General features: G+C 40.4%; 1 protein-coding gene across 1 annotated transcript in view; it reads left to right on the top strand.

Annotated features, from left to right (window-relative positions):
• Window positions 1-19,106, top strand: part of OR9Q1 (olfactory receptor family 9 subfamily Q member 1) — a 126,348-nt gene extending 107,242 nt beyond the window's left edge. Inside the window, exon 3 of the mRNA XM_015114144.3 lies at window positions 16,910-19,106. Within this exon, the coding sequence (XP_014969630.2) occupies window positions 16,910-17,859 (950 nt within the window). The 3' untranslated portion in view covers window positions 17,860-19,106. The remainder of the gene's footprint in view (window positions 1-16,909) is intronic.
• Window positions 19,107-19,322: the final 216 nt, after the last annotated feature.

Raw genomic sequence — 19,322 nt, 5'->3', positions numbered from 1 at the left:
AAGGCTCCTTAAAATAGCATTGCTCAGAGGTCTTTCTAAACACCCAGAGCTTTCCCTGCCCCCTTAAAGTATGTATAGAGCTCCATGGAGGTGCTAATTGGCAACTGGATACTGAGCACACTGACTTGGTTAAAGTGGTTAAATAGTTTACTCATGCCATTCCTGTGCGGAACCTTTTGACTTATATTTTAGAGAGACAAGAAAATAAAGGAGTTCTTGAAGAAGGTTCCTAATAGTTACACTAACCTTCTTTGTAACTGTGTGACATGCTAATATACCATTATAGTCCTTCCTTACGAGTAATAGGAAGTCATAATAAATACAAATGTCCTAACTTCTCTGAGAAAATCACCTTTCATCTTTTGGAAATGTTATGTTTTGTTTGAATGTGTTATATGTAATGATACATGGAAGGGGACTTGTTCTAATAATGGTTTTCAGGGTGTTAAAACTCAGGCTGTCTAACTTGCAACAGTAGCAAGGTTGTGGTTAATGAATACGTGCTGCTAAAATGGTTTCAGAGGGAGGAATAGGAGGGAGCTTGTATTAGTGAAGCTGTCTATGCCACACTGTGATAGTTGGAAGAAAACCTTTCTGGGTCTTTGGAAAAGGTAGGACACTAAGGGAAGGGTGATATTACTTTCTGACTCTGTAAGGAGCAGGAAAGGCAAAGGAGTGAGAACAATGTTCACTACAGTGCCAGCTGGTGATACTAAGAAGGTAATTTAATACCTTCTTTCTGAAAAAAATGTGACATAAGAAAAGTGAAATAATAATTTATATATTTTGAGTGCTTCCTATATGCCAGGTGAGAGACGAATGGCATCTCTGTAAAGTTGGTGGGTGTCAGGTGAGTGACCTTGGGTAACTTTCATCCCTCCTACCCCATGTCTTTGTTACTGCTTCAGCAGAATGGGGAGAATCACATATTCTCTGCTCTTTGCAGAGCTCTTCGGAGGACAAAATGGAAGGGACGCTGTTCTGAAAGGTCAAAGGTATCCTGTAAATATAAGAGCTTGGCAAATTTTCTTTCTTTGCCTCTTTCTCTATGTAAGGAAGATGGGGTGGAAAGAAAATGAGGGAGAAGCTTTGGCTGGAATTTACAGAGGGGTGAAGCAGATAGGCAATAAATACAATAAGTACATTATATGTTATGTTAGAAGGTGACAATTCCTACGGTGAAAACTAAGGCGGGATCAGGAGAATGGGGAATGTGCAATTTTAAGTGTCTTGCTCGAATTTTAATTTTAAGGTTCAGCTCAAATGCCACTTCCTTGGAAATCATCTCCCCTGAATTTTATCCTGGTGTGGGAATGATTGATTACATATATGGCTTAGCTCTTAACAGTAGAGTATAAAATTTTTGAAGGCAGGAAATATGTGTATGTATCTGTGTGTGTGTGTGTGTGTGTGTGTGTTGTGTGTGTATAAATTTCAGCCATGGTCTCTAGACCACCTTTCTCAATCAAAAATGAGAAATGACTGAATGTGCAGATGGCTCCCACCTGTCCCCTTCCTGGCCCCACCTTTGTCAAAGGAGTTCCCTCCTGACCTTGCTCCCTTCCTTTTTCTTGTCTGGACATTTTGAGACTCATAAAAAATGCATATGCATCTGATGCTAAGAATAATTACCACAATTTCTCAGCTGCAGAGAGCTGGTGAAGGTCATGCCAACTTGCTGTCTGTGCCAGTTGCTTCTCTGGGCAGTGGACTTGTCCTATTTATTTTTCCCTAAGGTTTCTCTTGTGTTAAAGATTAAAGGAGAAACCTGATGAAGTGCCTGACTCCAGGGAGGGCAAACTAGAGGCTACAATGGGCCTTGCCTTTTCCTAGGTGGATCAGTCTCCATTCTACCAATTCTAGGTGAATAGCCGGGGTGGGTATGGGGAGTTGGAGGGGGGAGGGCTGTTCCCCAGGCCACAGCTGGCAAGGGTGAGGGTGGCAGAGTCTGTGATTCATGATATTATGTTGACTGAGGAACCTGGACCTTGGAAGATAGATGATTCCTCATGGGACAAGTCAGAACTAGAATTCAGGCTCCCTTAACCATTCTTAGTGATGGCCCAACTGGGTGCATGGCTTTTAGAAATGGAGACTGAAGAGAAACCTTTTCTATTCCTACACAAAAGGTGCTATTTGCATGTAAATAACCCCAATATCAGCAATAATCTCTCCTCGGAGACCCACACTGGCCACGGATTGGCTCTGACAGTGTTGGGACAGAACAAACTAGTAGAGTCTTATGCTGGAACTGGAGCCTACAGACAGAGGATATTCCCCCACCTTGCCTCCGCTTGCGGGGGTTGCGGGGATGCGCATGGAGGGATTTATGGGAAGGGAAAGAGGAGGAGAAGAGAATGATAAAGTTAAATCTTTCTAGCTTCCTGTCTTTTGGTGGCTAAATTATGATTAGTTCATATTTCTTTGAGGAGCTAATAAGAAAAACAGATGAGGATATGGAAACCCAGAGTGATACGAGACTTACCTGGGACCACACAGCTAGTCCAGGATGGTGGTGGGGATGGGGTAGGAGGTGGGAATGAAGAACCACATGTCTGGTTGCCCATGCAGTGCTCTTTTTCTATGTCCTCACCTTGAGATTACAATCAGTGAAAGCGCAGAGGTCATGAGCAGAGAGAGAACAATGAACAAGGAGGGAAAGCGATTCTTCAGGGAAAGGTGAGATGGGTTTCAGGTGAGGAAACTGATCAGGTTCACCTGGTCCACACCCATCCTAATGCTGCCAAAGCAAACCTTTTTTACTTGTCACATGCACAGTGACTCTTTCACATTGACCTTGCTGCCCAGGTGCTTTCAGCAATATCAAACATTCTCTCGATAGCCCAACACTAGAATTTTGCCATGACTGCTCTGAATTAGCCAAAAATTCCTGCATCATCACTTGTCAAGTTGCATTATAAAATAGTTCCTTGGTCACATGCTTGCTTTTTCTGCTAGACTCTGAACTCCTTGCTGTCCTTCGAACACCCCAGGCATGGTCTTGCCTCAGGGTCCTTGCATTTGTTGTTCCCTCTGCTAGAATGCTATTCCTCCAGATGTCTGTATAACTTGCTCTCTTGATTCCTTAAAATCTTTGCTCACTTATTGCCTTTTAATGAGGCTTTCTCTGATAACCCTATTGAAAATAGAAAACAACCTCCATAACTTCCTTTTCTGCTGTATTTTTCTGCATAGCACATCACTATCTGTTATAATATATGTTTTCCTTTTATGTTATTTTCTGTCACTCCATAAGAATGCAAGTTCATAACAGCAGGGTTCTTTGCTGTGCCCTCAGTCCCTAAGCAGTCCCTGGAAGAGAATAAGTGTCCAGTAAATATTTGCGGACTAAATGACAAGTGAGTGAATGTACTCCTGCAGGTTAGACACATACATCACGGTTCCTGGCATCTAACACATGCTTAATGCCTACGGAGTGAAAGACAAATTGTGTTTCTCTCTGGAGTTCTATTTAAAACTGTTCCTGATCATTTAATATTACCTTCTGTGGCTTCGTGACTCCTTGATCCCTTTTGTGAAGGGACTGTTTAGGAAACAGCCTCTCCCACATTCAGAGCTGTCTAATAAATTGTGTAGACATTATTGAGCTGTTCTCTGATGCCCCAAATAGGCTAAGTTGGCTAATTGTTTGCTCCTGCAGTACCCTCTCTGCTGTTTTTTTGAAACGCACAAACCACTTATTGTTACTTGTCTGATGTCTGTTTTCCCCAATGGGCCTTAAAGGTTTCAACAGGGCAGGATCCATGTGAAACTTGCTCCCTGCTGTTTCCCGCACTTCCAGTCCACTACCTGACACTCAGTGGACAGTAAATGAGTATTTGTTGACTGAAGGGACCAGGTATCATTAGCAGTGCCAAGGAGGGATTAAAATACGATCTTTGACCCCAGGCACTGGATTGAGTAATGCTTTAAAGACATTTCTCACTCCCAAGCACCTCAGTGAGCACATCTTTTGGGAAATTCCTTCATCTGAGGATTGGACATTTATAAAATTATGTACCTTCAAAAGTTATCAGATTGAACAAAGGAATTCTGCTGTTTATTCAGCACAGGAAAATGACAAACTGCTACCCAGGTTTCTCTATATTTACAAATTGCTTCTCTGATGTCTTTCAGCTTGCAGGAAAGAGGCAGAGATGGTGGGTCACCAAAAAGTGTCCTTGGACTAACCATATAATGATGATAATGATGATTGCTACTGACTTTATTTATTGCAATAGATGAGATCTGGTTAAATACATTGAGTGCACAGCCTAGGATTCTCAACTATTTTTGTTAGCATTTTGTCAGTTCCCATGATTTATATTTTTAGGTAGTCTCTTTCTTTTAAAGGCTTAATTGGGGTTATTACAAAAATAACACATTTTTTATTGTAATAAAATGAAAGGATACATACAAAGTAAAAAAGGGAGAGTGGTTCCTTTCTTTTATCTCTGTTTCCCAATCTTCTCACCCAGAAGTAACTCCTATTAGTTTTGTATGAATCTTTTTATACTCATCAAACATTTATTTACTTTTTGTATTTCAACAAAAATTGTATCATTTTTATATCATCTTCTGCAACTTGCCATTTTACTTTACAATTATGGATGTCATTGTAACTTGTTAATTGCAAGTGTATCTTCTAATTAAAGGCTGCAGAGTATTCACTTATTTCCCGAATTTTTTCCAATAACAAACAACGTTGCAATAGACATCTTTGAATGTGACTGGTTATATACTCAAGCTCAACCTCCTGATGATAAATGGTTACAGGTGGAATTGCTCATTGATTTGGGTTAATTTATTCACGGTGGAGCCCCATTTCCCACAATTTTATTTTTCGCATAGTTTGGTTCACTGTGGGCTGCGGGAGACATTTTGCATGAGATTTGAAAGGAGGAAAGAAATGAAGTCAGAACCGTATTCTTTTCATCCTCTGAAGATCGGTGCAGGGGGCCAGGAGTTGGTGGTGGGAGGACAGGGAGACTGCTGCAGCTCACACACTGCCACATGTTGTCACTTATCTGCTGGTTCACCTGTTTGCCATGGGAGTATCATTCCTGGACTGTTGCCACTTCACTTACCGGGTCTTTCCTAAAGCTTCGTCAGCACCTGGGCCAGGTTCATCTTTAGTTTTGTGATGAAAAACACCAGCTTGCCTGTCACCCTTCTCTACCTTTTATAGGTTTATAAAACATTCTCTTTCATTTTTGTAAATAAAAAAAGTACTTGATTTCACACATTATTTATTTGTATACATATATGGGTTACAAGTACAATTTTGTTACATTAGTAGATTGTACAGTGGTGAAGTCAGGGCTTTTAGGGTATCCATCACCTGAACAACATACATTGTGCCATTAATATTCTCATCGTCTACCCCATCTCCCACTCCCTCACCCTTCCAAGTCTCCATTGTCAGTCATTCTGCATTCTATGTCCATGTGTACATGTTGGCTTCCTTATTACCTTCCACTTGTAAGTGAGAATATGCAGTATTTGCAGCAACATGGATGACACTGGTGGCCAGTATCTCGAGTGAAATTAATCAGACACATAATTTATTTTTTGATATGCCAATTGTTAAAATACTATTAGTTTCTTTACCCCTGAATTTGACACTTCATTTTCATATATTTCTATATTTACTTGAGTTTGTTTTTAGTACTTTTCTGTTCCACAGATATATTTTAACTCTAAAGTATTATTTAACTCAATTTCTTTAATTGCTGAAACTTTGGGGTGTTTTTTGGTATCTGACAGGGCAAAATATCTCATTATTCTTTTTCAAAAATTTATTTGCTTTTCTTATGTATCTTGGGTTCTAGATAAACTTTTAGATCAGCTTGTCATATTTTATCAATATATCAGTCATCTATTGCCATAATAACTTATTGGCTTAAAACAATAAGCATTTATTATTGCTTAATTTTTCAGTTCCGTCTATGGGTCAACTGACTATAAAGTGACTAGTGCTTCTGGTTTTAGCTGGGTAGGCTCATGCATCTATGGTCAATTGTGGATCGGGTTGGAGTTTGGTTAGGTTTTTCTCATGTATTTGGGAGTTGGCTGGCTGTAGGTGGTCCTTGGCTGAAACAACTGTGCTTTCCTCCATGTGATGTCTCATCCTCCAATGGGCTAGCCCAAGCTGTTCCCATGGCAATGGCAAAGGTCCGAGAGTCAAAATAGAAGTGTGTGAGGTCTCTTGACGCCTAGTTTCAGAAACGGCACACCATCTCTTCAGCTGCATTTTGTTGGGTGAAACCATAAAACTAGCAAATGTTCAAGGGTGGGGAAATAGAGTCTATCTCTTGAAGGCTGGAGCTGCCATCACATTGCCAAAGGCATTTAAAAGGGAAGCTGTTGATTGAAGTCATCAATGCAATCAACATGACAACCAAATAACATTGGCAAAAATCTTCTTGGGAGTTTATTGGACTTGAATTAAAATAATAGATTTCATTCCATGAAAACTGACATATGATAAACACTCATGTACCCACCATCCAGATTTGTCAAATCTTAATATTTTGCTTTATGTATGATTTCAAAAATAACTCAGTAAAGATATTCTTGAAATCCTTTGTGTTTCACTCTCTGATCCTAGTTCTTTTTCCTCCTGCAGAGCTAACCACTACCCTGAATTTGCTGTTAACATTCCTATACATGCTTTTATGTTTTCACTTCATATTTGCATCTCCAGAATAACCAACAGTTTATTTGTATTTAATTTAAAACTTGACATCTGTGGTGCCATACTGTTCTGATGTTCGAATTGCCAGCAATTTGTTTAACGTGACGGCTTTAAGATTTACCCATATTGACATATGTAGCTTCAAGTCATATTTAATTTTTTTGTTGATCTGGTATGGGTGAAGTGTTCCTTCTCATAATTTAAAATCACCTCTACAAACTGTGTTTTTCTCATTAACCATTTCTAGTGGCATTTCTGCTTTTTTTCAATGCCTCTTTTTTTCCTTTGGACTGGCAATAAGTTTGTCTATGGTATTGCAAGAATCCAGCTCCTGGTTTATCAAATCCATTAAAAAATTTGTCTTATATATTATTACTTTCTACTCAAAAATTTTTAAATTTATCTTTAGTTCCTTGTGGTTGCGTGTATATTTTATCTATTTTTTGTTCTCCATATTGTCTAATAAATGCATTTCCTGGCCTAGTTGTCCCCCTTAAGTGTTATTGCTACAATGCATAGGTTTTAATATGTACATATCAATGTCAATTATTTTTAAATAGTTTGCAATTTCAGGATGAGCCTCACATTATCTCAAGTGTAACTGAGCAGGCCATTGTAATATGTCAAACGGTTGATACTCTTTTTAGCCTTTATTAATTTCTGTGTGCCTTATATTGTGGTCAGACAATGTGTCTTGTATGATTAACACATACTTGATTGACAGTTGATTGGATATTAAATTCTAAATTCAAAATAATTTTCTCTGATTTTTAAAGCATTTTTCTTTCCTCTGGCTTCCAATATTCACTAGAGTGGTTGCAAAATTTGATGGTAGTCTTGCTCTCATATAGGTCACTTGCTTTGTTGTTTTTTTTTTCCCCTCTCCAGAAACATGTAATGGATTCTTTTAATCCTTGAGTCCAGAAGTATGTTTTGTTCAGTACTGGTATTAGAATCTTGGTGAGCTCTTTGGAGCTGAAGGCTTAAGATTTGTTTTTAAGCTCAAAGAAATTTCCTCCTTTTTAAAAAATATTATCATCCTCTTTTTATATTCTCTTAGAACTTTTATTGAGCAGATATCTATCTTTCGTGCCTCTTAACTTTTTCATGGTTCTCTTTCCCCCTGGTGGCATTTTTTGCTTTAAACTCTGGGAAGTGTAGCGGGTTTATAATTTACAGTCTCAATACAGGTGTGCAACAAAAATAACTTCTTAAAATTTCATTTTAACTGAATTCAGTCTTTTCCACTGAAGGTAAAATGAATCTTTTCCAAACCAAGGCAACTCAGTCACTTTCAGTTTTAAACATAACCCATTCAGGATTTAAACCGTCAATTCAAAATTTTTTCTCATTTCCCCCCTTCTTCTTCTCCTTTTTGTTCCCTTCTTTTTCCAGGATGTGATCTAAATTCTCAGGGGCTTTACGTATGACACTGGCATCAGAATGGGACATTTAGTATAACTAATTTCCCTGTTCTCACTGTTCTCTGTAGAAAGAAAGCTGTTTTGTTTTTTTTTCTTCTGGTTCTTATTGCCATTGCTCCCATCTGCTGTTGTCATCCATGATCAAGCCATGGATTCTCTTTTAAGAAACATATACGCTGCATTCTCTTTTTATGGCCCTCAGGTTCCTTTGGCTTTTGAACCCTCTCAGTTTTTAATATGGAGGTGCCAGGATTCTGTGAAATTATCTTTGTCCCTCTGCTTAGAAACCTCCATCAACCACTTTGGCATGTTGCTTTGCTGCCATGGTGGATGCAGAGAATCTCTAGATGGCTTGCCATAAATTATCCTAGGAAGTGAGGCATAAGTATCCCTTTTTTCAGATGCTTCTAAAAATGAGTTGAGGACTTGTGTCATTTATAGACTCCCTCACCCAGGTTTGGGGAGTACTGGGGCATTGACCCCTTCTTAAGGATCCGGGCGACATCTATAATCTAACTGTGATATCCTCTGAACTTCTCCTCTCCAGCCTACACATAACATTTTTTTTTCAAGTAAGAAAACAACTCTTTATCACAGTGTGAATTTTATGCCCAATAGTATAAACTCTCTGCTTCCTGTCTTTCACGATTGCTGTTAAATTAAGATGAATTTTTGGGAATTCCAAAGAAAGCCTTGTATCCTTCTACATTATGTCTCTTGCAATTAAAAGCTTTGCTGTCAAAATAATTATTTCTTTAATGCATTATGATGTGGTTTGGCTGTATCATCTTGAATTGTAGCTTCCGTAATTCCCATGTGTTACGGGAGGGACCCAGTGGAGATAATGAGTCATGGGGGTGGTCTCCCCCATACTGTTCTCTTGGTAGTGAATAAGTCTCATGAGATCTGATGGTTTTATAAGGGGAAACTCCTTTCACTTGTTTCTCATTCTTTCTCTTGCCTGCCACCATGTAAGATGTGCCTTTCACCTTCTGCTGTAATTGTGAGGCCTCCCCAGCCACGTGGAACTATGGGTCCATTAAACTTTTTTTCATTGTAAATTACCCAGTCTTGGGTATGTCTTTATCAGCAGCATAAAAACAGACATATTAATACACATTAAAAATTAGAAGTTCAATTAGTTCCTTTATTCCATGATGTATCAAGCCCACTCCTAAAGAAAAGCATATGACAAGTAATCACTGCTTTCTGAATCATGGAGGTCAAACAATGGCTATAAGGAGCATGGGATATTGAGGGGTGGTGGTTTTGGGACTCGTTGGTGGGAAACTAGCACTTACAATCTCAGAATATTATTTGACTGAAATTGATAATCTTTGGAAATACTAGATAGTAATAGATTTTCAGATGTGCCGATGATTATTTTGTGAGACTGTCAACCCCTGCTTTATGACACCATCACAACTCCCAAGATGAGTCTGGCAGAAGCTGGTGACTGCATATTGTAGAGCGTTTGACAAATGTAATCCAGTGTATACACTTCACCTGCTCACTCTCCTTTCATGCTCTCATCTATATGTTTCACTTTCTGTGACCTCCATTGCTGCTGACCCTGGACTGGGTGATAGCTTCCTCCAGCAGCTGCTGATTTTCCACTTTGCTCTGTATATGATTCTGTCCAGACTAGTTTTGATCCTGTTCTCTGACCTGTTCATCATGAAACCCATCAAAACACCTGCAAATCAGGTCTCTAGGCAAAGATTCCTCAACGTTTCTCTGCCTTTTCCTCATGCAGAACTGCAGTTCGGTTGATTGTTGAGACTACAGCTTTGGTCTATGTGTGCAGCAGTAGGCAATTCCTTATAGGGGAGAGGGCCGTGACCATGTTTTAGACAGTAGTGAACCACAGGCTGACCATTCCAATTTTATAGCCTAAGGACAAAAAGGCAAAGGAGGCCCTGAGGAAAGCTCTTAATAAAGCCAAGTTGTTCTAATTACCTTCATAGCTCTGCAAAACACTCAACAAACTCCTCTGTTGTACTAGCCATCTGGGCTCTCATTATCATTTGCAGGTGTTCATGCATTCTAGGCATGGAACCAGGCCCCTAGAGGTAGAGAATTTTCCAGGCAGAAGTTTTCCATAAAGTCCGGCTCTAGGGGAAGCAATGAAAGACAGAGGCTGAATATCAACGAAAGAATTCCATATTTTAATGGGGGAAAATATTGATAAATATTTGAAATTCCCTTATGTAATGACAACAACAGGGAAGGCTAACATCCATAGAACATTAACATTGAGCAAAACTGGATGAAAAGATGATGAGGAGATAATTGCATAATAGATTTAAGAGTCCTGCCATCCAGAGAAAGAACGCTTCATTATCTCTGATGATATTTCCTGTATTTCCTTATATGATTAAAAATGTTATATTTTGTTTGAATGATTTGTAATTTTGTCCTTAAGTGAGAAATTATATGTGGAATGTGTGGCATATTCCTTGGCACTTGGCGGGCACAGGGATGTTGACTATTCCTGTGGTCATCACAATTATTATTAGTGTGTTCTACATTCATTAAAATGTAGACAGAAAGTTTTATAGCTATCTTAAAGTAACGGTTGTTATAAGCACTACGATGTCATTGAATGTGTGTACATTCAGGCCAGGAAGCAGAAGAACGATTAAATTTGGGAACTGTATGGGAAAGACCATCCTGATTACTAACTATCAGGGTACATTAGCAAAGAGTGTTTTTATTTTCTCTCTTTATTTACTTTTCTCCATGCCTTTTTGAGTCCATTGCCAGGACTCAAACCCAAGCAATCCGACCCAGAACTCATATTTGTAAGACTTTAAAAAAATTTTTTGTGGATACATAGTAGGTGCATAAATTTATGGGGTACATGAGATATTTTGATACAGCCATGCAATGCATCATAATCACATTAGGGTAAATGGGGTATCCATCATCTCAATTCTTTGTGTTACAAACAATCCAAGTATACTGTTTTAATTATTTTAAAATGTACAATTAAATTATTATTGACTGTAGTCACCCTGTTGTGCTATCACATACTAGGTCTTATTCATTCTATTATTTTGTACCCATTAACTATCCCTACTTTCCCCACATGCCCCAATACTTTTATCCAAAATTCACAATGCCTTCTGTCTAGTAAACTGTAAGTGGAAAAAAAAATTACTGGTTAAAAGGGACAAGTTAAAAAATAAAAGCTGTTTACATTTAAGATTAAAGTACTCTTGGGTATGAAAAAATCATCATGGTCATGGTATTTTTAAAAGCCACAAGGAACACTAAGCTGGGAGCTTCTTCCTGATCCCCTGAACCCCACCCCCTCAGCCAAGGGAGCAGATTCAGGGCCTAACAAGACATATTTTCTATCCCAGGGTGGGAGGGCATAGCAACATTTTACCAGTAGCATTTCAGAATTGCTGTGGACCCACCGTTGTCATGTGCCTGCCATTCTTCCTCTTTTCTAATGGGAGTGTTTATTGTGGTTATTCTGCCTGTTCAACAATACATTTTGGGTATTTGTGGGCAGATGTATGACTTGTTTTTGTAGTTCATAATTCTCTAAACCAAGGGGAGCTGCACCTGGACCTGATGGAGATCATAAGATCCTAGACGTTGATCTTGATGTAATTTGTTGAAGTTTATAGGCCAGGGTAGGGGGAGCTTAGGGTGATGATGAGTATATTTTGTATGTGATTTGAGAGGGTAGAATAAGAATATTTATGGACAATAGGAATATTGGATCATGGTTCATAACATAAACTTTACTCCTGTCCTACTGTGTGTAGGATAAACTTCCTTGCTTAGGGATGTTGAGCTTGACTATGTGGCTTGCTTTGACTGGTGGGACGCGAGTAGACCTGATGCAAGCAAAGACTTAAAGTGTTCTTGTGTAATGGGGCTTTGTCTGCTTGTGATTCTGCCATTTTTAGGGGAACATGCCCTGCATAGCTTGCTGACCCAAAGATGAGGAGAGACACTTGAAACAGATTGTGAATCAAGCTGCAGCTTGGCCAAGTTAGCCGAGCCCAAGCCCAGCCTAAATAAACTAAATCCTGGCTGACACAGACCTATGAGTGTGAGAATAAATGCTTATTGTTCTGTGCTGTTGAATTTGTGGGGTGCTCATCACAACACAGGAGCTAACTGAGCACCCCATGGTCAAATACTTTTGAGGACTGCTGCATAATATACAGTTCATTTTGGAGATTTATAAAGGAAATTATCATACTAAAATCTTTGAAAAATTTTCTAGTAAAGATAGTTGTTTCACTTCGTTTAACCCAGCTTCTCAGACTTCTTTTAGTATTGAATCCTTATCTGGTATGTTAGAAGTTAAAAAAAAAAAAAAAGCGTACTGTTGTCTGACTTAATTTTTCTCTATTAGAGAAAAGTTTCTCCTTTGTTGAGGAAAGTATCTTAAAGGATATCTTCATAATGAAATGTAAGGACTTCCAATGCAAGGTCTAAACTGAAACTATTTAGAGCTTAAAGATTTAAGGCTGGGCACAGTGGCTCATGCTTGTAATCTCAGAAATTTGGGAGGCTGAGGCAGGCAGATCACTTGAGCCCAGGAGTTCAAGACCAGCCTGGCCAACACAGTGAAACCCTGACTCTACTAAAAATACAAAACATTAGCTGGGCATGGTGGTGCACCCTGTAATCCCAGCTACTAGAGTGGCTGAGGCATGAGAATTGCTTGAACCTGGGAGGCGGAGGTTGCAGTGACCGGAAATCACACCACTGCATTCCAGCCTGGGTGACAGAGTAAGACTCTGTCTCAAAAAAAAAAAAAAAAAAGGAGATTTAGATTATTATGCACAATAATATATAAAACATTTTTAGCATCTCAGTGGATTGGGTAGGATAGGGATTTGGAAGATTTTGGAACAGGGAAAAGAGAAATACAAACAAAAGATTTTCTCAGCAGAGAAATCAATGGAGTCAGATGGTAGTGGACAGGCTCAAGGTCAGGAGCAGTGTCACTCAGTGTCCCTGGAGTAGCCCTTGGGCTCTCCTGCCCATATGCATTTGGTTGTGCTGACCCTCCCTTTCCTAAAGAGATTTGCCCATCGTTCTCCCACTCTCTCTTCTGTCCAAACTGACAAAGTCCACCTCCTCTAGGAAGCCCTCCCCAGTTTACCCTACCTGTAAGTAATCTTGCCCTAGTACCTTACCTACTCGTTGCTTGTTTACTACTATCCCCATAGTAGAGGGAATAGTATTCCCTTAATACTACTATTGCCATAGTACCGTACCTACTCCTTGCTTGAGAGTTTCGTACTTGTTATCTTATAGAATGGATAAGAATCTCACCTATTAGGCTGCACATTCTTCATCGGTAGACATTGTGTTGTCTTTTTGTTTCATTTCACATCTCTTGCTCTCATTTAGAACTCTTAGCACAGTGACGAGTCAATCAACCACATGGTTCCATTTTCTCTTGGTTATCATAATTGTCAAAGAGGGCAATTACTCTGTTTTTCTATTTTCTTTTTTTTTGAATTGAGACATGTCGAAATTCAATGACTTAACAAAATGCCTGTGAATTTGTGGCTAAAACAATACTATTGTGTCGCAGATGTAGAGAGCTGGCAAAAGCTCGGCCAATAAGACGAACTTGCCAATTTCTCCTCTGGGCAACATCTCAGGCTTTTGTTTTCACTATGTTTTCATTTGCATTTAAAGGAAGAAAAGGGAGAGATTTTAATGAGGCACTTGACTCCCAGAGAGGGCAAACAGAAGACAAGATGTGTCTTGCTGAGGTTTCTGTGTAGGGTGCCCAGTTGGCCTTCCTGGATAATGTAGAGCAAAGTCCTGTGTTTCCAAAGCACTCTTCTTCCAGGATATGGCCACAGTGATGAGGGTGGCAATGGGCATAATTTCTAACATTGTTCTGATGGAAGAAATTAAGGTTAGATACATCTGACTCCTCAAGGGACCATGCAGAGCTAGGATTCAGGCCTTTTAAACCCCACTCAATGGGTGTATGGCAGGGCTTTGAGAACCGTGACCAGGAAGAAAGTCTTTTCTCCTCCTATGAGAGGGACTAGGTGCCTAGTGAGAAACCCACATTTGCAATAATTGCCTTTCCTTAGAGACCACTTTAGCCATTGATTGGAGACCTCAGAGCTTTTGTAGCAATTATTAGTGTCTTCTCCAAAGAGATTTCTGTTGGAGCTGGGAGCCCACAGGAAGAGGCTGTTCCACAATCTCTGCTGTCCCTGCCTGGAATTGAACAAAAACCAGAGTGAAGAATACATCCTAATCAGATTTTGCAGATCTGGAAACAGAAAGAATAAAATGGCATCTTTGGCAGAAAAGAACTGGCTAGAAGGATCTTGAGGATGGTAGGGTCCAGGGACTGACTTTCAGGCAGTGAAGTTATTATTGTCCCCATATTGATTCGCACATTGTGTGTGCATGTGTGTGAAGAATGCAAGAGAGAAGAGGACACTGGCTCCAGGAGATTTGCTTAGCATTATAACTGAGCAGGTCTGGGAGAGCAACCAGAACCATCCAGACCTCCTGATGCTCAGCACAATATTTTGACCCTACACCCTTAGGATTTCTCCAAGCAGTGGGCGAGAAATGACCTTTTAGACATTAAGGAAAAATAGTGGACAAAGAGAGAAGAGGACCTGCCAGGTAAAGATGTGGAATTTAGGTGAAGAAACTGACCTGGTTTTCTTGGTTCCCGCCCCATTCAGATCACCGGATCCAATTTCCTTTAATTATCATTTTTTTTTTTTTCTAATAGGTCAGTCTGACACAAGCATAGCTGCCAAAGTCTTATGCTTTAAAGATGGTCCAATGTCCTTTCTATCCTGTTGCACTACAACTCTGCCAAACAACTTACTGTTAGCTCAAAAGCCTCTATCAGTCTTCAGATATTAACAGACTGCAGAGCTGGTATTTATGTTTGTTTAATTAATGGTGGACACCTTCTGAGTAGGGGCTGTTGGAATAATCAGGTGATGCAATGAAATCTTGTCATAAGCTAAACAGAGCTTCCGTGTACAGGTTTGTTCCTAATGGCAGTTCCACCACTTATGAGCCATGCAACCTTGGGAATGATACTTAAGCCCTTTCTTTCTCGGTTTCTTTATCTGTAAAATGAGGATAAGAAAAGTTCCTACCTCATGCAGTGGTTGCGGGGATTAAATGAGTTAATATTTAAAGCCTTTACCATGCGCTGAGCTCCGGGAGCACATGCTGTGACCAGGGAAAGCAGACAGGACAGAGCTTTCCTGTAGAAAGTGCGATCTGGGTTGAGGTTTGAAGGTAGGGTAAGAGCTGGCAAGGACTTGTTGAATGCAAAAGAGAAGGTGTTCTAGGCAGAAGGGGTTTGTCCTGCTGAAAGTGCAGAGATGTAGGAGAACCTGGGGGAGATTAGAGAAGCCTTGAATAATTCAGTATGTCTGGAGAGAAGCATAAGAGGGTGAAGTGTGGCTGTGGGTATCAGGATTTAGAAGCAAGAAAGGAGCATGAAGAAATGAGCAGAGGAGATCTCACAGAGGGCCTTTCCAACATGTGGAGGAGTCTAAAAAATATCCCATCCTAGATTACAGTAATCTATTGCCTATTTCAAAATAGCTAGAGGCAAATAATTTGAATATTTCAAGCATTAAAAAGACAAATATTTAAGGTGGTGGACATCTAATTACTCTGATTTGATCTTTACAAATTATGTGGATGCATTAAATTATCACAAGGACCCTCCAAAATTATCCTGTCCATGATGGGCACCGTGGCAGGATTTTTAACAGGAGAATCAGATGTGATCAAATTAAAGTCTTAGAATTATCACTCTGACCACAGTGAGGAGGAATAATTTGCAAGAAGCAAATATATAGACAGGGAGAATAATTGGTTCCATGGCTGTTGTTCTAACCCAGGTGAGAGTTGAAGAGGACTTGATATCAGGGATGAGTTGTGGTCATGGAGAAAAAGGGACAGAGTCCTGACATGGATATCCCCATGGTAGGCAAGAGCCCATGTGTCAGCACTTAGTGGAGCAATAAGGAAGTTTTGGCTCAGAATGGCTGTCTGGCTTGCAGAGTTCACACAGTTACTTAGCAACAGAGGTGGGAGAATGTGCACCCCTTTTCTGAGAATGTTTACTTGTATCTGTTTTGTCAACATGCTAAGATGACTCTATGCCACAGGACTCCCTTGATGGGTCCTGAGTCTCTCTCTCTTTCTCTCTCTCTCTCTCTCTTTAGAGAGACAGCTCTCTCCTGTCTGCCTTCCCTGGTCAGAGCGTATGCTCCTGGAGCTCAGCACATGGTAAAGGCTGAATATTTTCTCATTTTCTCATTCTCTCTCTCTGTCTCTCTCTGTCTCTCTCTCTCTCTCTCTCTCTCTCTCTCTCTCTCTCTGTCTCTCTCTCTCTCTCTCTCTCTCTCGGCTCTCACTCCGTCACCCAGGCTGGAGTGCAGTGGTGCCATCTCAGCTCACTGCAGCTTTGACCTCCCAGGCTCAAATGATTCTTGTGCCTCATTCTCCTGAGTAGCTGGGATTACAGGTGCTTACCACCATGCATGGCTAGTTTTTTTTTGTATTTTTAGTAGAGATGGGGTTTCACCATGTTGGCCAGGCTGGTCTTGAACTCCTGGGCTCAAGTGATCCGACTGCCTCGCCTCCCAAAGTGATGATATTACAGGTGTGAGCCACTGCGCCTGCCACACCTGGCATATTTTGTCCAGAGTACATGTTCAATAAGTGTAAACAAGAAATACAGGTAAATCCTATTTGCAGTTTCCTAAGTTGCTTCCCATTCTTCATGTCTCAGGGACCACTGGCATCATGGCAGAGATGAACCTCACCTTGGTGACCGAGTTCCTCCTTATTGCATTTACTGAGAATCCTGAATGGGCACTCCCTCTCTTCCTCTTGTTTTTATTTATGTATCTCATCACCTTATTGGGGAACTTAGGGATGATTATTCTGATCCGCATGGATCGCCGGCTCCACACCCCGATGTATTTCCTTCTGAGTCACCTCGCTTTCATGGACATCTGCTACTCATCTGTCACTGTCCCCCAGACACTGGCAGTGCTGCTGGAGCATGGAGCAGCTTTATCCTACACACGCTGTGCTGCCCAGTTCTTCCTGTTCACCTTCTTTGGTTCCATCGACTGCTACCTCTTGGCCCTCATGGCCTATGACCGCTACTTGGCTGTGTGCCAGCCCCTGCTTTATGTCACCATCATGACACAGCAGATCTGCTTGAGTCTTGTGGCTGGAGCTTATGTTGCTGGTCTCTTCAGTGCCTTGGTGCGGACAGTCTCAGCCTTCACTCTCTCCTTCTGTGGAACCAATGAGATTGACTTTATTTTCTGTGACCTCCCTCCTCTGTTAAAGCTGACCTGTGGGGAGAGCTACACTCAGGAAGTGGTGATTATTGTGTTCGCCATTTTTGTCATCCCTGCCTCCATGGTGGTGATCTTGGTGTCCTACCTGTTTATCATCGTGTCCATCATGAGGATCCCCTCTGCTGGAAGCTGGGCCAAGACCTTCTCCACCTGCACCTCCCACCTCACTGCTGTGTCACTCTTCTTTGGTACCCTCATCTTCATGTACCTGAGAGGTAACTCGGGCCAGTCTTTGGAGGAGAATCGGGTAGTGTCTGTGCTTTACACAGCAGTCATCCCCATGTTGAATCCTCTAATCTACAGCCTGAGGAACAAGGAAGTGAAGGAGTCCCTGAGAAAAATTCTCAATAGAGCCAAGTTGTCCTAACCATCTCCAAACTTGGAAAATCCCAAGAACCACCTACTCTGTAGTGTCAGCATTCTGGACACTCACTATTTATAGCATGCTCAATGTTTAAATGAATATATTATGGTACTAGGTATAAAAAAGAACCAGAACTTTTAGCTCCAGGGAGAGGAAGGAAGACGAGGAAAAGTCAATCTGAAAAGAGATTGGAGTGGGAGTTTTGATTCCCAGGACAAGTGACAAAAGGATTTGAAATTAAATCCTGTGCAATCAAAATATGACACACCTCACCTGTCCGTGATTATAAGAGTAGTTTTTTTTGCAAAATTTTTAATGAAAGATTTTCATCGTATAGAAATGTTAAAAATAATGTGTAGTAAATTTCCTATACACAGTACTGAGATTGTGTAATTGCTAATATTTGCTATCTTTACTTGGTTACATAGATGTAATCTATCTGGGAGTTTATTCATCAATCAATTCACTCATCAAACTACCTTGTTTTGATTCATTTCAAGGTGAGTTACCGACATCAGCATTAGTACCCTTTACTTCTATGCACTTCAGAATTATATCATCACTTAGGATTCAATATTTAGATTACATTTATTTTTAATGATCAAACTATGGTCGTTTGATGATCCGGTTAGTAAAGCTGACCCTGCTAAGGTATTCCTTCATATTCTGTTTGTAGGTCTCAAGAAGGCCTCACACAAACTTCTAAACAATGCCTACAATAACGTGTCAGTCAATTGCTATCACTTGGGGATATATGCCCTGTTCTTTTCTTCCCTATCTATTACAGCTGTCTCTCGTCATATGGCATGACTAAAAATCCACTTAGCAAAGTTATACCTTCCCACTGCCCATAATGGCGTGCTCAGTGGCTGTATCATAGACATTGACTGTCTGTGTTCTCAAAGCTTTTTCCCTCGGGGAGGCAGAACATTGCTGCATTCCACATGGGGATAGGCAGGAGGGTGGTCCTTGCCTATCCTGGGTCCGTACACTCTCCAGCAGCTCAGCCCGCATCCAAAGCCTCACAAAATCTGTCTGTTCTTGATCTTTACTTCTCTAATCACAGGGGACTTGTCTCAATCAAACCCAAGGCACTGGAAGAGAATAGGCCCCACCTATTAATATTTTCTTCATTTAAACAAATTTTTATACCTGGAACTCAAACTTCTTTTCCGTCTCCTAGATTACAAAATAAATAAACAAATAAATAAATAAAACCCCAAAACCAAAACCAAGACAACAACAACAAACCCAGGATCCCCTGTATGTGAATGATGTAAACAATTGTGGAAGGGGAAAGGTGGGGAGAGGGTGACAGTATCTTACCAACCTAGGATGATTTTAAACTCAGCCAGACAAAAATGCTGTGTCAAACATGGAATTCCAGTTACAAGACTTTAAATGGGAAGAAGATATGTGAAAGGTGGGAGACTCAGCATGCAGGTAGCCAAAGGATATTCAATGGA

The sequence above is a fragment of the Macaca mulatta genome, chromosome 14, assembly GCF_049350105.2.
Source record: "Macaca mulatta isolate MMU2019108-1 chromosome 14, T2T-MMU8v2.0, whole genome shotgun sequence".
Classification (NCBI taxonomy): domain Eukaryota; kingdom Metazoa; phylum Chordata; class Mammalia; order Primates; family Cercopithecidae; genus Macaca; species Macaca mulatta.
The sequence above is the reverse complement of the archived record's forward strand: the minus strand, read 5'-3'. Positions and strand labels throughout refer to the sequence as shown.